This window comes from Herpailurus yagouaroundi, unplaced genomic scaffold (assembly GCF_014898765.1).
Source record: "Herpailurus yagouaroundi ecotype Mexico unplaced genomic scaffold, PumYag 216, whole genome shotgun sequence".
Classification (NCBI taxonomy): Eukaryota; Metazoa; Chordata; class Mammalia; order Carnivora; family Felidae; genus Herpailurus; species Herpailurus yagouaroundi.
The window spans coordinates 14,255,705-14,281,878 of NW_024412447.1; the positions used below are offsets into that span (position 1 = coordinate 14,255,705).

At 47.8% G+C, this 26,174-nt stretch overlaps 1 protein-coding gene across 1 annotated transcript in view; it reads left to right on the forward strand.

The window, feature by feature from the left end:
- Positions 1 to 26,174, forward strand: part of GALNT17 (polypeptide N-acetylgalactosaminyltransferase 17) — a 445,375-nt gene that overhangs the window by 310,251 nt on the left and 108,950 nt on the right. Inside the window, exon 6 of the mRNA XM_040456200.1 lies at positions 20,156 to 20,273. Within this exon, the coding sequence (XP_040312134.1) occupies positions 20,156 to 20,273 (118 nt within the window). The remainder of the gene's footprint in view (positions 1 to 20,155; positions 20,274 to 26,174) is intronic.

Here is a 26,174-nt window from a genome sequence, read left to right on the forward strand (position 1 = left end):
TCAAGCAGATTTACCCAGGCTCCTTCTGCCAAGGTTAATGAATCCAGAGCCTCATCAGATTTAAGATCCCACCTGGCAGATGTGTTGAAACCCAATAACTTATAAATTTGAGCTATCAGAATAGAGAAATCAAGCCTGTTTGGTGTGGGAGGGTTTTTCAGGAATGAGATGCCTGAGCAGTTAGTTGGTTCCAGGGCCTCCAGGGGGCAAATACTTGCCCTTTTAAAAAGGGAGCCCACGCTCCAAAAGAATGTCATTTTTCCTTGTCCTTTGTTCCAAGAGTTTCAGTGACTGTGGTTGACCTTTCTGCCCCTGGTTGGGGATGTATCTCATTCTGTGCCCCGCCTGTGAAACTGACCCTGGTATATTTCCCATCCAGGTCATTTCCCCCTAACATAGGAAGGAAATGAACGATGCGTTCTCTCTCTCCCACCAAAAATGATCAAGTCCAGAGTGGCAGGCGTTCATTCGGAGAACGGGCTGTGGCGAGCAGTTTCCCCCTTTTTGCAAGCCAGCCTTGTCCTGTCGTTTATCCTCTGCAGCTGTGGGCTAATTCGGCCTGAGCAGGAAAAGGGGGCTCTCCACACCAAGGAAGGAGAGTTGCCTTGTGGTCCTGGCCGGGGGCTGTTGCGTTAACCCCGTGGACCCTGAGAGTCAGTTAATTTTGCAAAGTTTACCCTATTAGCATCCCAGTTGGCATCTGCCAGGGTCTGAAAGTATCTCCCTGCAAAGAGCCCAAATTCATACCTTGAAATCCTCCTGCCCAATGTGATGGTATTAGGATGCCGGGCCTTTGGGAGGTGATTCAGTATAAAGGCAGAGCCCTTATGGCTGCGATGAATGACCTTATAAAAGAGGTTTGAGAGAGCCCCTTTGACTTTCAGCTTCATCATTGATGAGCTAGCGGTATGATTTTGTGCAAGTCCCTTAAATGTCTCTGAGCTTCCATTTCCATCCGTAAGGTGGGTAATTTAATACGTGCATCTCCATCACGTGGATTCTTTGTGGATCAAATGAATTACACGCATTAACCTTGAAAGCTTTATTGATAAATTATAAAACTTTATTCAAATGTAGCACACTTAGTAATCTCCACTGTTGGCAACAGAGAGACATTGCCCAGGCTCCAGGACCTTGCTGGCCAGTGTTTCCATGGCAGGATCCAACTTTTATATCTTCTAATCCCTTTTGCATTCTTTTCTATCTCTTTACATGCACTAAGGGTAATTTCATCCATCTATCCCTTTGTTCACTCTGTTTCGCTCTTCATCTAGGCATGAGTTATCATCCGACTCGCCTGTTGTGTTTTAGATTTCAAAGTCTATACTTTTCATTTCTAGAAGTTTTGTTTCATTATTTTTCACATCTGCTTGTTTATTTTTCATAGGGTCTTATCCTTATGGTTTTGACCCCTATTTTGAGGTTTTTAACCTTTGGAACATTTCAGTTTTGTGGTCTCTCTCTGGTAGTTCTGTTATCTCAAGTTCTCGGGGGTACTAATTCCATTGTATTTGCTGATTCTCGCTTATGGTAGATTGTTCCCTCGTATGTTTGTAATTTTAGATTGTGAGCTCACCTTCTGTGGAGCTTCTGGGTGGGAATTCTGGGTTGCACGTGGATCTCTCCAGTGAGGCTTTTGTTTTGTGGTGTTTTGTTTTTTATCGAAGTATAGTTGACACACAACGTTACATAGTGAGGTTTTCCTTTTGCTTTTGCTACTCACTCCTGGGTGTCTTCACGCTGGGACTGTGTTTCATGCAAATTTCTAGGCTTGGTGTTTCCTGACCGTGCAGCCAATGTAAGGTAAAATCTCAAACCCTCTTAGGGGCAAGTAATTATGAATTTTCAGAGGACACTTGTTTCAGGCACAGAGCTCAAGAGGAGACAGGCAGGTTTCCTTGGGTTTCCTTGTGATTTGGGCTTTGAGCAGATTCTCTGAAGGCAGACAGTCTACACAGTCACTGGGCTGAGAGTTGAGGGGACCCAGCGTGGCATCTTCTCTACCGTGTTAGAGCAAGCACCCGCGTTTTCTATATTTCAGCATGCCCAACTCTCGAAAGCAGGTACCATGACTTGTCTAAAAGCGTTGCCGTGAGAATCAGATGGACTCACAAATGTATGTTAAGGTCATGGCCTTGAACCCACCGTATAGGGAGCAGTCCATCCGTGGTAGCTGTTCTCGGTCTTCCCACTGCGGAGGTGAAGAAACTCAGACCCAGAAAGAATCAGCCATGGACCGCTGGATGAGGCATTGTCCCTACTTCATGGTCAGGCCATTATCTGTCTCTCATCAACCCTCTCATGGGCCCACTTGTTCACATTTGGGTGAATTGGCCTGCCCTTAAACAACAAAAGAGCTGAGGGTTTTATTTTTTTATCTTTTTCTTTTTCTTACATTCTGTCTCAAACTTACAACAGCATCCCTGACTTGAGCCTGCAGCGGGAGAGAAAGCCAAGCTGAAAGAGGAGGGACCATCACTGTTTTCATTGATAATGAAGGCAATTTTCCAACGATAAAGAAGGCACAATAAAAGCTATCTCACGTAATGGCTTTCATTACCCATTCTCCAGTCTTTTCTAAACAATAGGTTATTAGCCATATGCAATAGGGGCTGAAGCTAATTGTTTTCCCTATTTTTCAAATAAAGAAATGAGTTGTACGCAGTGATTTCTTCAGGACACTTCTAGCGCTAATATTCTGTGAATTGATTTAATGGAGAGCACTGTGGAACAGTCAGAAGTTCATGGAGACTGGGAGTTCTTTTCGTCTCGGGTTTTCTTGAGTGGTAGAGACACATCCCTGTTTTACTCCACATGACAACAAGAGCAGCCTTTTCTTACAGCTTTGTGCACGTGGCTTATCTAGGTTCCGTGTCGCCCGTCCCTCCTTTGTCACAGGGGAGGAGGCTGGCCGGTCTAAGGGTTCAGCTTTCGCAGCCATTTTCTCGGTGACTCCGCATCAAGAATTCCCTCAGCCGTTGACCTGCTCATCTGCGACGGGACTGATTCCCACCTGCCTCCTGTACAAAGTTACCGTGAGATTGTAATGAGATGGACACGCTTAGGAAGTGTGGAATCTGGCATAAATGCAAAGGAGGGACAGCTCTGCTGGGGTGTTAGATTGTCTGTTTGGATTATGTGCAGAAAACAGTTAACATAATAGGCCCAGCTATTTATTCTCTAAAACCGTTTATTCTTTTTTTTTTTTTTAATTTTTTTTTAACGTTTATTTATTTTTGAGACAGAGAGACAGAGCATGAACAGGGGAGGGGCAGAGAGAGACGGAGACACAGAATCCAAAACAGGCTCCAGGCTATGAGCTGTCAGCACAGAGCCCGACGCGGGGCTCGAACCCACGGACCGTGAGATCATAACCTGAGCCGAAGTCGGACGCTTAACCGACTGAGCCACCCAGGCGCCCCTAAAACCGTTTATTCTTGACACTGAGAAGGTTGGCCCTTGGCTGGCATCTTGGAGTGGCTCCATAAGAGTGGCTTATTTCACCCAAACTGTACAAACAATGTGGTTTATGCCAAGCCCTTGCCTTCCGTCCGGGAGACTGGAATTTTGGGACCTGGTAGGCAGAAGGTACCTCCATAGTGAACAAAAACGCTGGGTACTGAGTCTGTGGGGGGGTCTTCCTGGTAGATGGCATTTCACACATGCTGTCACAGCACTTGGTTGGGGGACATCCTGTCTGACTCCAGTGGGAGAGGATCTTGAGGGCTTGTGCTTGGTTTCTCCGGCTCTGTTTCATGCACCTTCCCTCTGCTGACTTTTCCTTCTCTCTGTTTGCTGTAATAAATCATAGCCATGACTTTGACCATATACCGAGTCCTGTGAATCTTCCCAGTGAGTAAGTAATTAAACCTGAGGGTGATATGAGGGATACTGAGACCCAGAGGCCAGGAGGTCTGTGGCTTGGCCACCGCATTGCACCGGACTCCCCTATATACCTCATTCTCCCCAGGGCCCTGACCGCACAGACTCAAAAACAGAGACTGTGACTCTCCACAGGGCTAGTGTCTCAGAGAAAGAACAGGAGGCAGTGGGCCTGGCTGAGGCAGGAAAAATGGAGTCTACCAGAGCTGGGAAGATACACATTCTTTAGAGTACGGGGAGGCTGTGAAGTTGAGATGGGACAGGAGGAATCTGCCTGAAGGCTGGCCTGTGCCAGGGGAGGGCCCGACCCGCGTAGGCCTTGTGGACCACTGCCAGTAGTGCAGTTCTCCCTAAGGCCAGGGTCAAAACCCATCCAAAGGTGACACAGACTGGTGGGGGAGAGAAAACCCCATGAGCTTTGTCTGGGAGAGCTTGGGGTTCAGGTCTTGGTTACACACTTACTAGTGATTTGCTGCTGGGGAAAGGATTTACCTCCCGTGTGCCTCAGTTTCCCCATTTTTCAGTTGGGTATATTAATAGTCCCTCCCCATAAGCTGTTGGATGGATTAAGCGAAATAATGTATGTAAACGCTTAGAACAGTATCTAGGACGTACCAAGTACTCAATAAAACAGAACTGTCAGAACTATAAGGGGGTTCATGGCAAAACTGTAAATTTAATAGCCCAGGAATCCCTGCCCCTCGAGCCAGGCAGCAGAGGCTTACAGGGCACACAGGGAGAGGTACCCCTGGGCCCATATAAAAATCACAGCTGCCCAGTCAGTCCTACATAAACATGCATCTGTTCTGATTTGCATTCTGTGACTCTTCTCTCTGGGTCTGGATTTGACTCTGACTTCACTTGGACTTTCTGATCTCTTCACTGGAAAACGTTTGGAGCCCTGTCTTCTGAACTCCGAACCTGGCAGGGGTACCAGGCGTAACCCAGCCCTGTACGAATGGCCAGCCTCGTGCCTGGTCTCCCCGGCTTTCTCTCTGCCAAGCTCCCTCCTCCCACCCAGCTGCTCCCCATGCATCACGAGTCAAAGCTGTTCTTAGTAGCTCATTCCCTCTTGGCTTCTTCTCAAATCTCCCAGTGACAGAATTATTCTGCTCTTTTGGACGCAATTTGATGAGTGTGGATGGCGGAGAGGCAGTGCAGTCGTCATAGCTGTTAAAGGTGGAAGCGTGCTCTACAGCCGATTTGTGCTGTCCAGGCTCTCCCATCGCTGAATGCCCATGACGGGGAAAAGAGCAGTGTGGCCATTTCCCCAGTCCTGGGGCCTGGACGTATGGGTGGGGAGACACAAGACAATGAAAAAGAGAATAATACCCTTGCCAAAGGAGTGCTAGGGACAACAGGGACTCTAGGGGTTGAGAGCTGCTGTGCTAAGCTAGTCAAAGGATCCATGGAGGCAGCTGGGCCAAAACTAGCCCCATAAAACACAAGGACTTGAGTGGAAGACAGCAGGGGACGGTCTAAACACAGGGGAAGAAGCGCAAATAATCTTGGCCTCTGAGTGAGGAGCAGAGGGTTCAGAGAGGGAGGGGATTCTAGACAAGTTGAAAAGTTTTCCTGCTGGAAAGCTAAGAAAGGGCCAGATCTCAGTGAGCCTTGAAGGAGCGCGGCCTGGAAGTTTCGAATTCGTCAGGGAGGTGTTGGGGACACCTTGAAATGGAGGCATTGGAGAATGTTCCCAGGCAGAGCCGGCGGGTGTACCTGTGCTTAGAATCCGCGACTCGTCTCTCCTTCCTCATAACAAACACAGCTAGGAAGGAACAATTTCATTAAGGAAAAAGGCAGCAAGAGTCCTGTTCCTGTAGAGGTTTGCTTAATGACATATGTTACATCTCCTGGTGATTATCAACTCATCAGCCTTCTAAGGAAGTAATCGACAACATTCGCAGTTTATTTCTCCGAGCCAGGGAGTAAATGAGGGTATGTAAGAAATCGCTTTGCTTTTGAGCTCCTGGGAGTTCTGGGTGAAGTCCCTTGGCAGCCTCTGAGCTCTGGTAACCATGTGCCTCCATGCTTCACTCCTTCCTCATGCCATTATTTCCAGGAGGGCAGGGATGACACAGTTCATGTTTGATGTTATTCTAGCGAGTTCTGACACCGCCAGCCTGCTTGACCAGGATTGTCGGCCCTCTGGGCACCTGATCCTTTGTTGATCTGACTCGTAAGTGGAATTCCAGAGGCTATTAGACCATGTGGGTTGAGAAGGTGATCGAAGGATCACGGTCCTTCATGAGCCTTTGGCCTTGGCATCTACAAGACCATGAGAACAGATCTTAATGTAAATCTGATTATAATATAAGATTTAATATGTCTTAGTATACTGAAAAAATATTTCTTTTTCTCCTTGAGTTGTATTAGAAAAAAAAGCCCTTTTCTGTCATCCCAGCTTGATATATGCCAGGCCCAGTAGGGGACGGGGAAATGACAAACTCCTGGGAGAATTTTAGAGGAAAAAGAATCCCATCCTGTCACATGGGTTTTCTGGGAGGACAGAAAAAGAGGTGTAGAGGAAAAGCTTGGTAGATTCTCTACAGAAGCATCTAGAAGAGAATATGTGACATTCTCAGCTGTATCCTCCCCCTGCTCACTTAATACCATGTTTGAACATAAGGCCCCCTCTCGCCTGTCTTTCAGTGCATAAAACTTAATGTACTTAAAACCAGAATAAGTAGAATGCGACATATGCAAAATAACTACTAACTCAAATGAGTCCTGCCCTAGTTTGAAATTGAGAGCAGTGGTTGCTGGTGTTATATTTTTAAATGTAACTTTCTCTACATCATTCAGTATGTTTTTAAATGATGTTTTAACAGCTCCATCATGGGCATATGCCAAAATACATTTAAGTGTTTCTCTGTTGGTGGAAATTCAGAAGGTTTTTGTTCTCTGTGACAAATAATGTTTTGATTAAAATTCTTACACAAAAACTTTTTAAAAAATCATTATTTCTTTTTCTGTCCCCATCAGACTACTTATAAGATTATGTCTCCACTTTTTCTTTTTTTAATTTCATTGTGATGTGTCTAGGTGTGGATTTCTTTTTATTTTCTCTGCTTGAGATTTGTTGAGCTTTTTAACTCTGTGCGTTGAGGTCTTTCCTCAGTTCTGGGATATTCTCAGTCATTACCTCTTCAGATATTGCCTCCGCCCTTTTTTCCTTCTCTTCCAGGATCTCACAAACCTGTGTCAGGCCTTATTGTATTCTTGATATAACCTACCCTCTTTTATGTATTTTTCATCTTTTTGTCTCTCTGTGCTTTGTTCCAGAAGGTTTCTTCTGACCTATCTTCCACTTTAATAATGCTCTCTTTATTTGTGTCTAATCCGCTATTAAACTATCCATTGAGCTCTTAATTTTAGTTAACTTTTCAGTCCTAGATTTTCTCTTTTTTCTTTTTCAAAACCTGCTGTCTCACTTTTTATATAGTTTCCAATTTCCTGCTGAATTTTTAAGCTTGCTTAAAACCTTTCTGTTGTCTCTCATTTCTACGAGCTTGACGTCTGACATCTTGACCCTAATGCTTCTGCTTGTCTTTGATTATGTGTTGGAGAGTGTCCTTGAAAAATTTGTTACTGAATGAATTTGAAACCTAGGATGATATTACTTGCCTCTAGGCAGAATTTTTGTTCACTTCTGTCAGGAGCACAGGAGTACTAGTGACCCTGATTCCTTTAATCAAAATTCAAGAGTTGAAGTCTTCTGGGCTACTCAGATGAAATGAAGTAGACTTGTAGCTTATGGGAGGGCAGGCTGATTTCCAGTAGACAGTTACTCTTAGGTCAGCCTTTCATTGTCCTGGCCAAAAATAGAAGGTGGTTTATCAGGTTGCCTATCATGGTGGGCCCTGACATCCATCTTTTAACTCCCTGGTCTTTTGAGGCTGCCATAAATGCAGCCCCTCTTTCTGTACTAGTACATAGCTCTGGGCAGAAGCAAACCTAGTGTTGGGATTCTCTCCCTTTATTCCAATCTCGGCTAGATCTCAACTCAATACTTTACATCTTGTTCATCTGTAATGGTTTCATTACAATTCGAAAGTTGTAACCCAGTGTTTTCTCATTGGTTTTAGTTGGAAAGTCGTCCAAATCATGTAATCCAACGTTCTCAGAGGCAGAAATCATTATTACTCTCTGGGATAAATTCATAGGCATGGGGTTTCTCCACGTAAGACATATACACTGTCACGACTTGTGCGACATTTTGCCAAATTACTTCCCAGAAAAGTTGTTTTTCTTATGTGACTCCTTTGTTCTTTCCTCTCCTAGTTTTCTGTTGGTGTCTTAGAGTCCGTTCACTCTTCTAAGTGCTCCAAATCCTGTAGCAAGTTTTAAACTGTAGTTGCACATCAGATGTGGAAAACGTTGACTTTGTTTTTCTGTATTTGAATTCAACTTGATCTCTAGTCCCCATTTTCACTGATGATGAAAAAGAAAACTAATCTTGTTGTCTGAAGGAAATTCAGTTTCTTTGAATTTAAAACTGCATTCTCTGAAGTCATTTGCTCTGTTAAATCATGATTAAACGGGCTGTTCTATGTAAGCACTGCTCTTTCCCGTCAAAGGGTCTTCCTCTCCTGCTTCCCCTCTTGAATAACTCTTAGGAGCAAGCATGAACTGGCCCTCCACCGTGGTGATGGGGAGAGGTGTCTGGGTTGCAGGCTCTCCTCTGTAACCTTCCTGGGCCTTGTTGACGTGTCTCATTCCTCTCATATGTGTTTTATCCCCTATTCACTGCTGATACCCCTGGTCCTGGTCCTGAACCCCAGGCACAATATCTGCATATTCCATGCCCTCCATTTCCCTGACTCCCTTGATCTAGCCTTTTGCTACCATTCCTCTGGGAAATGAGGGAGCATCAGGATTTCTGGCAAGTCAGGAGCTAGCTGTGGGCACTGGAAACACTATTTTAAGTCTTCTGTCTGCCTAAACATCACTCAACCATCTCTGCCCCACAGCCTGGGTATTCTGCAAGGCATTCTCCCTCCTGCAGAGTGCTAGGCAGGGTTGGGAGGAAGAAATTCTCTTTTCCTTTCAAAGTCCTTCTAGCTGGACTAAGAACAAAATTAACAGGAGATATTCACAGGAGAAAATCAAGTTTAGTTTTGTACCTATGGGGAATCCACAAGGACACGAAATTCTAAAGACATTGAGGCGACGCGAGGCTTCTATGAGCTAAGGAGAGTGGTAGGGGGCCTGAGGATACAAAGGGGAGGAAGACCACTAGCAGGAAGGAGAGAGGCGCTGTTTGGAAAACAAAGGTTGCCCTATTATGCAGATACATTGTTTTAGGTAAGGAGGAATCTCTGTTAATAGCTCTCATCCTCAGGATCCACATATGAGTGAAAACATACGGTATCTGTCTTTCTCTGCCTGACTTATTTCACTTAGCATAATACCCTCCAGTTCCATCCACGTTGCTACAAAGGGCCAGATTTCATTCTTTCTCATTGCCAAGTAGTATTCCATTGTATAGATAAACCACATCTTCTTTATCCATTCATCAGTGGATGGACATTTAGGCTCTTTCCATCATTTGGCTATTGTTGAAAGTGCTGCTATCAACATTGGGGTACAAGTGCCCCTATGCATCAGTACTCCTGTATCCCTTGGGTAAATTCCTAGCAGTGCTATTGCTGGGTCATGGGGTAGATCTATTTTTAATTTTTTGAGGAATCTCCACACTGTTTTCCAGAGAGACTCTTAAATACTGAGAACAAACTGAGGGTTGATGGGGGGTGGGGGAGAGGGGAAAGTGGGTGATGGGCATTGAGGAGGGCACCTGTTGGGATGAGCGCTGGGTGTTGTCTGGAAACCAATTTGACAATAAATTATATATATAAAAAAATAGCTCTCATCCTGGTACAGGCTGTCTTTTCCAGTGTAAATTTAGGCAGTTGAGAAGGAGGCAAAGTTTTTTTCCTGAATCTGCTGGGTTTTTATTGCCTTTGACTCAAAATAATCATCACACTAAAGTGGCCCATCTTGGAGTAGCCTGTCTTTAACCCTTAGGCAGCAAGCAAAACTCTTGCTTTCCTAGGTTCAAATCTATTTGCAGAGTTTCTCTTCCCACACCCGGACTCCCAACCGAGTGGTAGGACTAAACTAAACACCGCTCAGAGGAGGCCTGGCTTCAGGTCTGTCTCCCTTTCTCCGCTCTCTACGGACTTTGCCCCCAACCCACAAAGAAGTAGCCTCTCTTTGGGATTGGAAAGATTCCATCTGCCAGTGGTTCTAGACCCCGGTCGCATGCCCTTTTGAATCGAATATGGATGTAGATCAGTTGAATCCAAGTGTCTGGGAGTGAGCCCAAGCACAGGTCGTTTATGAGTGCTCCCCAGGTGATCCCAAAGTGAGCCAGCGTTGAGACCCATGGCCATGTCACAACCTCCATCTTGTCTTTGCCTGATATTTCAAAGGAGGTTCAGATTCAGAAAACATCTTTCTCCAGCGCATGGCTAATGCACTTAAAATCCTGATTTCGAGACTGTGTCGGAAGTTAGTTTCAAGAGTCAGTTTCACAGTCACAACTGAAAATTAACACTTCTTTGCTTCTTTTCATCTTAGTTCTGACAGTCTTTACTCATCTCAAAGCTATGACTGCCTCTGGATGAAAGTGAAGCCAGAATAGAAAAGCAAACTCATATATTTCAAAATACATATTTTATTTGCCTGCTTCCTTATAGCTACTTTACTGCTAATCTAACCATGAACAAACAAGGCCATCAGAAAGCTATGTTCTTACTTTGACCTCATTTTGGCCCTGAAAACAATTGTCCTCATCTTACTATACTTGGATAAATGCTGTGGGCCGATGCCGAAGAGTGTTTTAAGAAACAGAATTGTGGAGCGTGTGGTGTTACTAAAGTAGTGTTTTGAGGGGACGGTTGACCAAGTTCCTCAGTGGAGAAATTTGGGCGGGGCGGGGGGGGGCGGGGACTTAGGGGCCAAGTGTCTGTACTTGTCTTTTAAAAATATTTTAGGGGGCGCCTGGGTGGCGCAGTCGGTTAAGCGTCCGACTTCAGCCAGGTCACGATCTCGCGGTCCGGGAGTTCGAGCCCCGCGTCGGGCTCTGGGCTGATGGCTCAGAGCCTGGAGCCTGTTTCCGATTCTGGGTCTCCCTCTCTCTCTGCCCCTCGCCCGTTCATGCTCTGTCTCTCTCTGCCCCAAAAATAAATTAAAATGTTGAAAAAAAAATTAAAAAAAAATATTTTAGACACTGCAGATGATTCCAGTAACTGTGTTTGCAATGACTGCCAGAAAGCCTGTGCTGCATTTCTCCACACCTTTATTAAGCGTACGTTACGTACGTTAAGCTCACCCTTGGCATTATCTTATTCTGCCCATGTCCCCTTTGCTCTGTGTTCCCATTTAGTTCTAATTGTATTTGATCCCACAGCGCCCGCATTTCTATAGGATGGCCTCACACCTTCTCAGAAAGATTCTCTACTATGCACGCATCTCAGTACTCTTCCTTTAGTAGGGGAGGGAAATGATTTTTCTTTTACCCTTCTAGGTTCTTGGCTGAGGTCCCCCCTGTTATAAAAAGATTCATAGGAGAAAAACAAATGTAAGTTGAATAACATGTATGCCTTCTAGATAGGTGGGAGAGACCAAGGAAAACCGAGTAACTTCCCAAGATGGCCCAAACCACCACCCTAAACACCATCATCAGCTAAACACAAAACAAATATGGTGCAGAGAAGGGAGGTCTGTCAATGGTGGGGGGGGGGGTACCAAAAAAAGCACAGTCAAACAAGGGTAAGGTTTATTATGGTGATTTAAGTGGGTGTCTTCTCTATTGATAAGAGTTTCCTTCTCTTCCTGGTACAGAGACGGAGACACCCTTACAAATGGAGCTTTCCCTTATAAATGGAGATTTCTCTTTTCCGAAGGGTAGGTTTTCAGAGCTTCTCCTGTGTCTGCTGTTTCTTAAAGATAACCATCTCAAGGTAATCCTTGCGCCAAAGAGGCATATTTGGGGCGGGCAAACTACGCGCCCTTTCACTTTCTTTGCAGAACAAGGTGTGTTGCCAGCCTGGGTGTGCACTTTTGAGTGTGCGGCCCAAAGCCTTCATCAGATTTGCTCTGACATCAGCCCTGGTGTCTGGAGGGATGCTCATCCATCTTTTAAGTCTTTCTCTCCCCAAGTCCCTTATCTGTCCTTTTCAAAGTTACCTTTCTTCCAGTCACCTGGTACCACGTGGCCCCACATGGAGTCTCTACTTCCCTCCAGGCCTCATGTTCTAGGACAGAGTTCAGTAAACTTTTTCTCTAAAGGAACCGAACAGTAAATATATTAGGCTCTATAATCCAAAAGACAAATTCAAGGCTATTACCTAGATGCCTACAAAGAAGAGGAAAAAACAATTTCCACAAATATTTTACCGATGAAATCCAAACTGTAATAAGCATGAGTACAAATTTTTTGGAGTTCATGTCTACTAATGAGGATAATGGAATTTTTGTTGGGGGGAGGGGTAACATGTTGCCGGTGTTCTCACCCGCACGTCCGTATGTTCATCTATAAACAACATTCTTGGCTCTCGGGTTGGACAAAAACGGGCGGTATAATGTGCTGACCTCTGTTCTAGACCTTTCTTCTTTTTTTCTCTTCCCCAAACATTCACCCAACCTGTACTTTATCTCACAAGGTAGCTAACCAGACCCTTAAATACACACACATATGAAGTGTTGATGGCTGATAATGGCTTAATGCCTTACCGCTTCTTTAGAAACTTTGTGCTTTTGCAAAAATTGTCTTCAAAGGATTATTTGCAAATCGATTTCCCGAAGCCTACAGAAAATGTGATTAGCAAAGAGCCAAAGTGTTATGCTGAGAAGATTACTTGGAGGAAACATCTTACTAGAGAGTTTTGATGTGGTCTTTGTTTTAATAAAACAAGCCCGGGCAAAATCAGCCAGCCAAGGAAATGCTTTTGGAACTGGCAACTTCAATCCCCGCTGGCATTTTCTGCATCTGTGAAAAATCACACTCCAGAGAGATGAGCCTTTCCTTTATCCTCCACAAGGAAAGGCTCTTAATACCCAGACAGTTCACTTCCCAATCTGGAAGAAGTTGTTGTTTCGGTGTGAATTATCTCCTCAGCAACAAAAGGGAAAAGTGCTGCCTCCATTTAACAGACGAATCGCTGGCCTCTGGGTCCGATTTTCTTGTGAGATATCTGTGCGCTGGATACAGCATTTGCTTTTTAAAAAGGCAGCGTGGTCCTTACCCTTTTGGTATTTGTATGTATAGCAGAGGCAAATGGAACTCTGAGTATTAAATTACTGTACTGTGCCAGTTGAGAATTCTATGCAAGCCAGCCAGCTCCTTCCCCCAAATTGTATTTTTAGTGCGAAGCAGCTGCAAGTTCCCAGAAATCTTCCGAGCGGGACCACTTACCCCACCCAGTGCGAGAGCTCTTAGCTGCTGCCTGTTTTTGGTGATCTTGTTTGGGAGACAGCCGGGATACCTAGGAGGGGGTGGGGTCAGACACACCACCAGGTTGCTCCTGGCTCTGGGCTTAACGTGCACGTGTCTGCCCTTGACCAGTTCACCTGACCCCTAACCCCTGATTCCTCGGCTGGAAACTGGGACGAGTAGTATCTACCAACGAGAGCTGCTCTGAGGGTCAGGGACAACTGAATTGTCCCAACGCAGCATCGATACGTCCGTTTTTTCGGCACGGGGCGTTGTTGGCCTGGATGGTGTGCCCAGTTCTCCTCCCCCATCCCTGCTCTGTCCTTTGGTCACTTGAGCACATCGGCATCTGCGCCATGGGGTGGCCGAGGAAGGGCGACATCCACGTGAGACACCCCTTCTGAGGAAACGGTGTCAGAGTCCTCGTCATTTGAAAGAAAGGCACCAGAGTGAGTACATTGCGATTAAGCAAGCTGTCTATTGCTGAAGAAGTTGACAAGATCACCCAAATACCCAAGGCTGGTTGTACCCCGGGAACGAGATTTGCGGAAATTCTTCGAAGGATAGCCCCAGGGATGGCGTAGAGTTTTCTAGGCTTTTCCTGCAAACGGGGTCTTGGCGTTAGAAGGTGCTCCGCAAACAGACCTGGCCGTCAGCTAAAGCAGAGCTGGGACCAATGAAAATGGCAGGTGTTTGAGTCTGAGGACCGAGGAAGGCAGCGAGTCCCGGTGAGGCAGGCCAGCTGGAATCATGAGAGGAGAAAACAGAGTGAGCCCTGGATCCCTGACTCATGAGCCACGAATTTGGAGACGTGGCCACCAGAGATGGGGGCCAGGGGGCAGCTGGGACCTATGAAAGCAGCAGTGGGTATGAGGCAGGCAGGAGCGGATATCTCAGCTCTGATACCCTCCGCGGTGACCAAGATCGCGAGCCACGCCGTGATGTGTATGCACCCTGGTAGGAGTAGTCACTGCAAATCAGGAGACCAAGGGGCAGAAGAAAGACCCTGGCCAGTGGGGGCCTTCCTTCTGAAAACAGCACATCACCTAGTCCCATGGGCCACAGATCAGCAGAGTCTCTGTTTTCTAGCACCTTCTTTCCCCTCTACCCCTGGAGCCTGCTCTTCCCCTGGAGCCTGCTCTTCCCCCTCCAGTGGCCTCGCTCACCAATGATAACAAGGGTGCCGTCACTGCAACCACGAAACGTTTTTACTAAGAACCCACTACCGAAAAATCGTGTTTGCTTGCTCACTAGGACGGTACCTACAGAAGTCCTCAGGACTTCGCCTAACATAAAAAATTCATTTTTTTTTTTTTTTTTAGAAAGAAAGACATGTGCTTTGAAGGGCGGGTAGGATTTGGATGGATGGAGGTGGTCCCGGGGAGGGCAGTTCAGAAGAAGGGACACACCGTGTGAACAACGAACAGCCCAGAGTCGCCAGGCCGTCGCATCTGTGGGGCATGTGGCTCGGACGGTACCGAGGAGGACTTGGGAGCGAAGGATGAGCCCGCCCTCAACCGAGGAGAGAATAGGGAGCCAATGAAGGGGTGTGGTGGTGGGGGGGAAATACCTACAACCCAGACGGACCCGTTGGCCCTTACGAGGAGAGGAAGTGTGGACGCTGAGAAGGCTTTGCATTTGGCGGACATTCTCCCTTCCGCCTCCCTCTCAGCTGGAACCGTTGTATGTGTTGCACATCTTCTGTGCGACAGCAACAATAAAAGTGATTATTTTTAATTTCTGTTCTTCTCCTCTGTAATAGAGCTATTAGACTTTGGCAGATCCCTTAATATGATTATCATTTTTGAATGATTCTGAATGGAAATGTTTGCACTAATGGTGGTAATCACAGTTGAGTCTGAAGAACTTCACGCTCCGGGATCCCGTCCGCCCCAAAGCGCAGTCGGCTGTGGCCGGCAAGGCCGGGCAGGTGGCGAGGAAACCAGAGGGGAAGCAGGGCAAAGTTTGCCTCTTGGTTCTCAGTGGAAGGCCGGGTCTGGCTAAGCCTGCCACCCCTGGGGCAGCTCCCAGGTGGGGCTGGAAGATGGCCTGCTATAGCGGAGACCTGCTTCTCCCCGGGCGAAGCCCCAGCGGCTCGTCAGCGGCCAGGCGGTTCCAGAAGTCAATTTTTTTTAACTTTTTTCCTTTAATGTTTATTTATTTTGGAGGTGGGGGAGGGGCAGAGAGAGAGAGAGAGAGAGAGGGAGACACAGAATCCAAAGCGGGCTCCAGGCTCCGAGCTGTCGACACAGAGCCCGATGCGGGGCTTGAACCCACAAACCGTGAGATCGTGACCTGCGCCGAAGTCAGATGCTTAACTGGCTGAGCCACCCAGGCGCCCCGGTTTGTTCCAGAACTCAAAGCAGTTGTCCCGCTGACCTCACCAGCATTGCCGGCCTGCCTGGCGGGGGGGTGGGGTGGGGAGACCCAGTTCGATGTTGGCCACCTGCCGGGAGTCTTGCGCTGCCCCCAGCACTGTGGTCTTTGCTTCGCGGAGGCCACCGGCCTCCCTCATCCACTGTCCTGTCAGGGGACACCTCGCGAGAGAGCCGAGACATGGAATGGCGTGCTCTCTCTTCTTGACACACCAGCAGGTTTCTCACCGTGACCTTTCGGGGACCTTTCCACATGCTGCCACCAACGATAATGGTCACATATTTGTTCCACGTCTGCATTTCCTTAGGGCCGGTCACCTTGCCTTTCACCTTCAGCTTCTGACAGCCACCCAGGATGCATACAGAGGCCTGCTTTCCCGTGGCCATGGGCCCTGGTGCCACCCTGGCCCGGTTTCAGCGAGGAGGCCCTAAGGGACCTCTCAGTTCTGCTGCGAAGGATCCTGGGGCTTCTGGTAGAGAACCTAGCCGAATGTGCTGAACAGAGCTGTGACCAGCAGAGAGGGGCCCCGGAGCGGCTCATACTGTGAATTCCCTCCTTGCCACCACGCGTGAAAAATCTCATCCAGATAAAGCCAGTATTCAACAGTAGACAGCGGGCACCTGCTCTGTGCCAGCAAGGGCAGTAGGTCCTGGGAACAAACGAATTAGAGGGACAACTTGATGGCTCTGGGGGAGATGGCCCCACGGGATAGGTCTGCTGGCACCAACGCAAATTCCTAAGTCCCTTCTCTGTAAACCTGGTTCCATGATCCTGGGCCGCACTCAGGGATCTGCATTTTCTTTCTTGCTTTCTTTCTGTCCATCTGTCTCTCTTTTTTTAAATGTTTATTTATTTTTGCAAGAGAGAGAGAGAGAGAGAGAGAGAGAGAGAGCATGTGAGTGCAGCAGGGGAGGTGGGGGGCGCAGAGGATCTGAAAGCGGGCTCCATGCTGATAGCACAGAGCCTGACTCGGGGCTCGAACTCACGAACCGTGAGATTGTGACCTGAGCCTAACTCAGACGCTCAACAGACTGAGGTACCCAGGTGCCCTAAGAATCTGCATTTATCTAAAGAGCCGTCCTGGTGATGCTGGTGCCCCTGGGCCAGTCTCAGAGAAACATTCTTTCACCCATGGGGTTGTGCCCAGAGCCACCCGTCCAAGCGTGTCTGTTGACTGTGCCATCTGATGTCGGCTGCCTTGCTTGCCCTCGAGGGGTTAGAAAGTACAGCATCTTGGAGCAGGAGTTCATTACACGTGTCTGTGAAGGTTGGGAACTTGGCGATGCTGAGCACGGGCTTTGGGGAGATTGCCTTAGCATACCCGAATTTCTTGATGTGCTCGGCACCTGCTCTCAAAATTGAGGTGGCCCGGGTGCTGCCTCATGTTCCCCCTCCTCTGCAGACCCCTGCACTTGGCTGCACTCTTCTCCAAGTTGCTGGCATTTCTCTATCACTGGGGGGGAGGGGGGCCCTGGCCTTTAGCTCTCCCGGAATGACCCTCCCCTGCAGTTTGCCCCTCCTGGCTGTGTGATAACACATCCTCCCCCCCCCCGCCCCCCCCCCCCCCCCCCGATGGTAAGTAGGAGGAGACAGCCCGTGTTATCATCACTGGTTGCATAGAACAGAAAACTATCTAACACGGTTTGAGTCAAGGAGGTAGAACAGAATGACGTGGGGGGTCCCACGTGACCCAGGGGCAGCGAGCAGAGCCCGGGCCTGTCAGCTGATGGGAGGCCAAAGTCATTAGGCAGTCCCTCGCCAGGGCCTCACACCCCCACCGGACGTCTATGTCCTACCTCCGCACAGTCGTGCACTTACGCGGGGGCCCCTGCAGCTGCCCCCAAGTGGCGCCCTGAGTCCTACAGACGAACGAGACCAGGAGCCTCCTGATTCCAAGTCTCAGGAATACCGTGATTCGGTGGACCCAGTTTGGGGTGTGGTGCGCATTCCCGGTTTAGGTCACTGAGCTCGGGGAGGGTGGGCTCGCGTAGTGCTTTTCCATTCTGGGAGGGGTGGTCAGCTGCCTCTCTCTGAGGGGCGCGGGGCTGGGAGAAAATGAGCACGTGACGTGCTTCCTTTCCCTGGTGTAGCGGGCATGGCAGAGGGTGGCGTCCCATATATAGAGGTGTGATTGGCATATGATTTGTGGAGACAACATTATGGATGGGCCTCACAATGAGAGGGCAAAGGAACAGCATTCACGGAGCCCCTCCTGTATGCCGACTGTATCTCTTTTCACAGCAGTACTCTGTAGGGACTTCTCTGGGGTCCAGAGCACTCCATTAACATCCCATAAGCACGGTTTCCAGTGGGGTGGTGCCGACATTCACACCTGGCTGATCAACTCCGAGCACTGATTTTTCCAGTGTTCCAGCAAAAAATGTTTGCTTAATAAATGGCTGTAATGAAAAGAGTAACAACCGAGGGATGTTCCGTGGAGTCAGAGATCTGGACATTAAGGTGAGAGTCAGGTTCAAAACCAGGAGCCACTGAAGACCTGACATTGAGGTTTATGGTTCGGCTCAAGAGAATTCCATCGAATTAATACTTCCTGGTGGCCCCAGTGGCGTTTCACCTGCCTGCCTGTCTCTTTTCTCGAGGAAAGCATCTCAACAGCATCTCTGGCCTTTGGCAGTGTGGGCGTTTGCCGGCTCCTCTCCGAAGACTTTTCTGGAGAGTACAGTGCAGCAGACGGGCCACGGTCAAGGACTTTGAAGTTTGATGGGTCCTCAGCCCTACCCTGTGACTCAGGTCACCAAATATCCACGGGCCTCAGCTCTTCCGTGGCGATGGCCCCACCTTCTTCCCAGGGCTGTGGAGGTTTTTAAACGAGACGGTGCCTGAAGAGGGCTTTGCCCTTGTGCTTGAGGCTCCTTAATTGCTTAATAAACGGCTGTGATGAAAATAGTAACATTAATCATAGTACGTAATATTATTAGTATATAACAATATTAATTTGTTATTAGACTTAGAGTTGCTTGAACACGGGAAGTATGTTGTGTCTTTCCCTGCTACAGAACTGGTAAGAGGCCTTAGATATGGTAGGTGGGAGAAAATATTTGCTGAATGAATTTATTATACGGGGTGCCCATAAAGTCTAGAAGCAGAGGCGAAAGGGCAGAGTCCAGGATCGGCTGGTATGACCCCGCAGTACACGATGTAATACTATATAATACCAGACAATGTGTAATGTATCGGCGTGCCGTCTGCCCTTAGAAAGCGTGGTTCTGTGCTTCATGGGGAATTGCAGTGAACGTGGTAGATTAATACCGCAATCCTGTCAATTCCGCACATACGTCCTTGATGTTTTGCTTCAGACGGTGTCTGTCTCTGATTTTCGGTGAGCCAACTCGTGCCTTTGGCCTGCCCTGGAAGACAGAACGAAGGGGATCAATAGATACAAAAATAAAGACTGAGTCTTTGTTTCCGGACTTGATGGTCACGGGCCACCCTGCCGATCCTTTTCGTCTTTCCTGCTGGGCATCCCCTTCTCGGCGGGCGGAGGCGGTCTCTCTGTGGGCACCGGTGGCCTCCTGGATGAGTCTTCTCCCTTCTCGTTCCTCACCTCTGAGCTTCTCCGCAGCTGCCCAGGGATGCGCATCCCGTCACATGGCTGTTGCCAGACATACCATGAGAATCGTTCCCGTGTTTGCAGACCCCACGTGTCATGGGAGCCCATCCTGTGCAAGCCACCCAGAAGCTCGGTTGTCGCTAGGTGGTTTGGGTCCCCGAGTTGGTCTGAAGCTCAAACAGAGCTTTATGCAAAGAGGGCGTGTGGGAATCGAGGATTTCAGGGAAGCTACTTGATTTGCCGGAGTGAAATCCAGCACCTGTTGTGATGGCTTCTGGTTTTGTCACCTGAGTGGCTTCAGCTCCCCCTTTTTTCTTCATAGAGACGTAATTACCATATAACGCTGTGTAAAGCGTACATGTTGACTTGATACATTTATACGTTGCAGTATATTATATTTGCATATGATATTATATATTGCATTATATATTGCATATATATTGCAATATTATATATTGCAATATGATTACCACCACAGCATTAGCCAACCCCTCTGTCACATCACGTAATTATCATTTCATTTTGTGGTGAAAACATGGAAGATCTAATCTCTTAGCATCTTTGAAGTATATGGTACAGTAGGCTTGACTATAATCACAATGCTGTGCATTCGATCTCCAGAACATATTCATCTTGCGAGTTTAGACCCTTTGACCAGCATATCCCCCACCCCACCCCCAACCCCTGGCAACTACCATTCTACTCTTGGTTCCTCTGAGTCCACACATAAGAGACAACCTACGGTGTTTGCCTTTCTCTGTCTGACTTCTCTCACTTAGCGTGATGCCCTCAAGGTCCACCTGTGTTGTTGCAAATGGCGGCATTTCCCGCTTTCCCATGGCCGAATGATACGTCAGCTGACTGTGACTTCGTTCTCTCTCCTGCAGGACACCAGCCATGATTGGCTGCTCCTTCGTGGTCAACAGGAAGTTCTTTGGTGAAATCGGTCTCCTTGACCCTGGCATGGATGTGTATGGAGGAGAAAATATCGAACTTGGAATCAAGGTTTGTGCATGGCATCCTTTCCCCCTGGTTTATTCGTGTTTGTGAGCACCGCCGCCTGATCGTCCTTCGTGTGTGTTTTAAAGCTCCTTTAGCTGGTGAGTGGCAGGATCGTTCACCCATCTCCCGCTCCTGAGGATGTGCCAGCCCGGCTGTCCCAGGGGGAACGTGGGGGACCCTGGGCTTTCCCTTCTCCAAAGGTTGAACAATGTGTTTCACGCCTTGGTGACCCAGCTTGGACCTGAGCCGCAGAATTCGGTCCCCACATCCACCCAGTTTTGAGTCTTCCGTTAAATGTTTCTTAAACTCAACTGTCTCCTTAAGTAGTATCCTATCGTATACATGTCGACGATTCAGATACCTCATGGAATCATAAGATGCCAGAAGAGAGAAGGACCATGTTCTGTGGGACCCTTCCTTTCCTTAGAAATGCTTCTAAGGGGGAGGTTAGGGAAGGGTAATGATAGAACATTACCCAGATCAGCTTCACTGTTGAGATATTTTGGGTACAGTTGACCCTCCAACAACGTGGGTTTGAGTTGCACGGGTTCACTTACATGCAGACTTTTTTCGATAAATAGAGTACAGTGTTGTAAATGTATTTTCTCTGCCTTAGGAGTTTCTTAATCAGGTTTTTTCCCCTCTGGCTTCCTTTGTTGTAAGAATACGGTATATAATACACATAACACAAAATATGTGTTAATTGGCTGTGTACATTATTGGTAAGGCTTCCGCTCAGCAGTAGGCTGTGAGTAGTTAAGTTTCTGGAAAGTCAGGGCTTGTACATGGATTTTCAACTGTACGCAGGTGGGTGGTCAGTGCCCTGAACCCCTGTGTTGGGTCAGTTGTACTGTGTTTTGCTCAAGATTTTCTTTGAAAAGCGAATTCCAGTGTAGAAAAAATAAAAGTTGAACACACTGATGCATTCCGACCTCTTTGTTTTAGAGTGAAGTCAAATGAACCCCAGCCAGGGGTTTGGCTTGGGTGGCTCCTTGAGGACCCAGTAACCACTGAACTGGTATGTCTTCCTCCATACCACAAAGAGCAGGTGGTCTTTGTGTCCCTAGCTGGAGCCTCTGTGCCCACTGTCCTTTGTCCTGACCCTTTTCATGCCTGAGCCCCTGAGAATCAGGCTTGTTAGAAACAGCTCAGGACACAATATGAAGTTTTTAAATATGTTGACTTTCCTTTGCTTTCCTCTTCTGCATTCCCGTTTTTGTTCTACCAGGCGGACACTCAGTCTGGATCCCCTACCCTCCTCAAAGCCTGCTCTCTATTTGACTCTCTCATCGCTCACTGCCCAATACCTTCCACCAGCCCCTCGTCTGTACTGAATCCCCCTTTGTGGGACGAAAGGCGTCATGCCCTCATGATGTAATGACCTCCTGGGATACATGAGTGAAAGGGGATGGTGAGGACATTCCCTGGATCCTAAAATCGCTCCCTTTTGGAGACTGCAGACTCTTCCTGTGCTGTCAGTGTCAAGCTGGGTTCTTTCCTCGATGGAATTTGCATAGGATTTCTTTGTAAAGCCCAGCAATTAAAAAGCCTATGAATATGATATTATAGCGAACACATTTGTCATTCATCCGTTTGGAATTTAATTGAAGGAAAAGATCTGGACCCAGCACGATGAACTTGGCCTGTGACTCAAACCTCTACCCGTCCTGTTCCCGTCCATTTCTCCGTGTTCTGTTCTGCTGCTTTGTTTTTTCTTTTCTTTTTTGTTTTAAAGTTCTCACTGACCTGTAGCCTGCCATAGAATTTACTTACTTATTAGGAGTGTTGGTTTTCGTCGACCTTGCCCTCAGTAGATTGCCCTTTACGGGGCCCCGATCTTTGCTGTTTTCACCTTTGTGTTCCATGCATGTAGAACCATGCTTAACACATGGCCCGGTAGGTGTCTCTTAGGTTAATGCTTGAATGTCTGTTAGGAATCTGTGATAACTTGTTCCAGGTACCTATCTGCAAAGGAAATGAGCTGATGGGAGCCCTGCCTTGAAAAAGTTAACCTTTTTTTTTTTTGTTTTTAATTTTATTTTTATGATAAGAGAGATTTGAATGTCTCTATATGCTGTTAGAAGGAAGCCGGTGAAGGGTAAGACATCACCAAGAGAGGGGAGAACCAGATGATGGGGGGGAAACACTGCCCCTATGTGACCAGGCACATAGGTAGAGGAGTTATGGGGACAGGAGGGACTCCCAGATTGATTGCCACTGCCTGCTGTGTTCTGGGGGAAACAGAGGCTGTGACAGCAGAATTCAGGGCTAAGGCTTGCTAAGACGTTGGTCTCCCCACATTTGCAAAAGTATTTGCTTTGCAGTGACTTGGAACTTGCAAAGGGCAGCGTGGGGGGCTCTGCCGGGCTCCGTGGAGATGGTGGTCCTGTGTGGCTGGCCCCAGCCATGAAGGGGGCAGGGGGTGTGTTGGCTTCCACCCCAAAGCACAGCCCAGGACACCAAAGCCGGCTGTACCACCATCCAGGGGCCAGTGGGTCCTACTCTGCATGCTCCCCAGGAACAGGCTAGAGTGAACGGCCCATGGAGTCTGCTCCCAGTCCTGGCTTCCCTATGGTTCAGCTCCTGGCTGTTCTCTGCACGTCTTCATGAGCACTTCAGATGGATCGAGGCATGGATGCCACCCTCCTGTGCACTTACCTGCCGCTTACTGTATACCCAGGCATATCCAGCATCCACGCTGGAGGTGCCGTATTCCCGTAGATTACGTCGTCCTGCCAGTTGTGAGCTGACTCCACAGAAGCCTTGGTTTTCTGACAGTTCTCTTTTTTTATGTTTATTTATTTTTGAGAGAGAGAGAGAGAGAGACAGAGTGTGAGTCTGGTGGGGGGGGGGGGTGGGCAGAGACAGAGGGAGACACAGAATCCAGAGCAGGCTCCAGGCTCCGAGCTGTCAGCACAGAGCCCGACGCAGGGCTTGAACTCACAAACCGCGAGATCATGGCCTGAGCCGAAGTCGGACACTTAACCGACTCAGCCACCCAGGCGCCCCCCCCAATTCTTTTTTTTTAAGTTTATTTATTTATTTTGAGAGAGAAAAAAAAAGCACGAGTGGGGGAGGGGCAGAGAGAGAGGGAGAGAGAGAATCCCAGACGGGCCCCGTGCTGTCAGCACAGAGCCCAATGCAGGGCTCAGTCCCACGAACTGTGAGAGCATGACCTGAGTAGAAGTCGGACACTTAACCCACCGAGCCATCCAGGCGCCCCGGTTTTCTGCCGATCCTTAAAGCAGGAGTCAAGTGCTGTTGGTGCCGTAAAGACCAAGACCTGGGTTCAAGGTCCACGTAGTTACTGTCTACGTGGTACTCTGTGGTTCTCAGGGTGTGGTCCCCGACAAGCAACATCAACCTCATCTGGGGCTTGTTACAGATGCAGATTCCCAGGCCCCATTTCGCACCTGCCGAATCAGACACCCTGAGGTGTGGCTCAGCAACCTGCCTGGCGACAAACCATCCAGGTGATTCTATTACACACCCAAGTTTGAGAGCCGCTGGTCTACACCGCAGCCTCAGCCAGCTTCCTGGTTAAACACATGCCTTTTCTCAGAAAGTAGCTCGGGTGAGGGTCCACACCTTTCGAGGCTGGGTGCCCCTCGCAGCCACTGCAGGCCCTCAGGGCGCCCTTCCCCCTCCCCTTACCCGCAGCCCACCTTAGCCGTCAGCACCTTAAGTCGTCCTTAACTTCAAGGGCAGGTGTCTGGACCAAGTGACTATAAGGTTCTTGAGGACAGGGCTCCCTTTTACATGAGGTCATCGATGTAATCTGTTTTACAAACTCTCTTCATTCTCTTGCATTTTGTGCTATTTCATGCTGTTACGGACACAAATTAGATGACAAAAAGGGGCACCTGGGTGGCTCAGTTGGTTGAGCATCTGACTCTTGGTTTCAGCTCAGGTCATGATCTCATGAATCAGGAGCCCCATGTTGGGCTCTGCACTGACAGCTTGGAGCCTGCTTGGGATTCTGTCTCTCCCTCTCTCTCTCCCTGCCCCTCCCCAGCTTGCGCTATGACATTCTCTCTCTCTGTCTCTCTCAAAATAAATAAACATTTAAAACAAACAAATTAGGTGAATAATAAATACATTGTTAAGAAAGCCATCCCCACTGCTTGAAAAAAAAAAAATCAGAGCTTTGTTGAATATACACACACCTGTATGGAATTTTTGTTTGGTGCCCATATACAGTTATACACATTGACCTGTAAGAAATGACACATCTCGTGCTTTAGTTAAGTAGGAAAATTTTAATACAAGCACGCTGTCTTTCTTTGTGATTTTTTTTTCACCAAGAAATAGGTCCCCCTGCAATCTTTCTAACTGTTCTTTGAAATTTTTGTTGTTGCCTTTTCATTCCATCCTAAGTGAGTAAGGATGAATCACGAGAATCGGCATGCAAAGTCTCACTGTGGTTCAGGGAAAGATACTAGCAGGGTTGACTCCAGGGCCATTGCTCAGGTGGAAGGCAGCTTGCCTGTGACCAAAACGATCGATGCAGGGAAGGGGTGGGGGTGGGGGGAAGCTCTTCAGGACTGAGAGAATAAATGAGATGAGAAATTGAAAGGTTTCATCTTGTTCTGAGTAACATTAATCAGAAACTATTAACAAGGCATATTATAGTAACATGTCTAAATGGTAAGAGCAAAGGAATTCTCCAAGGAGAGAAGACCGCTTAGATTCCTTTTAAGTGGTGTAAAAAAATCAGATGGCTTCAGATTTCTCCAGTATGTCCGACTTCTCTGGGAAGAGAAGGCACTGTCTTATTCTGAAGCCTCGTAAAAAAGAGTGACACACAAGTTTACCGAATCCTGTTGGGCACAGCCGTCCCTAAAGGGAGACAATAGAAAGACATGATCAGATCCTCTGGCTCTCGGAAAACATCTTTCCTTGGTCAGAAAGCTCAAGAACTAGATACAAGGCAGAATTCCTGTGTGTGTGTGTGTGTGTGTGTGTGTGTGTGTGTGTGTGTGTGTGTTGTTGGCAAGTATTTGCCAATTTGTGGCAAGTATCCTTGCCTGCTTCGGATTCTGTGTCTCCCTCTCTCTCTCTGCTCCTCCCCCGCTTATGTTCCCTCTCTCTCTCTCTCTCTCTCTCTCTCTCTTTCTCTCTCCCTCTTTCTCCTTCTCTCTCTCTCTCAAAAAATAAATAAACATTTAAAAAATACTGTACTGTATACTTAAGTATTTGCTAAGATCTAGAGGGTGTGGGGAGGCACAGCTGGGATAATCTTCTTACCTGGCTCAGTCCAGCCTAGAACCTTCCCTGTGGTTCAGCTTTTGCAGGAGGCTCTACAACGGTCGCCGCTGAGATTCAGACCCATCACGATGAGTGATGGCAAAGGATGGATGTATTTTCATTTGCTTAGAGTCACGATAACGTTCTTAAACAGCAGAGTTTGACCTGGCCGCCACAGTTGCCGGTGGCGGAGTACGTAATGGCCCCGGGCCACACCGTTTTCCTAAGGAGTTTGGATGCCATTGTCATGACCCAAAGGGCCCAAGGTTGGCAGCCCCGCCATCTTGCCCAGTCCAGTCCGCTTGAACTCAAGACACTGAAGACCTGCCTCGTCACCCGTTTGGACCTCCCGGGCTCAAGTCTGCTGTATCTATTAAATGTTGTGATTTGGGTAATGGTCACTCCTGGGGGAACCAGAGCATTGGTTCGATTTAGTTTTCCTGATCCTTAGAGTGTATGAATCTATTCCCCCTTCCCCACTGGCGTGGGTCATGTCTGGCCATGCAAATGACTTCGTAGTGCAGGATTAGAGGGTGTCTGCGATAAAATTCAGTAACTACCAGTGTGATCAGTGTGAAAAGACAGGCTGGGAGGACGCTATGGGAGAATCTAGCAAGGGAATATAACTTAGTCTAGGGATTGGGAAGAGCTTGCCTA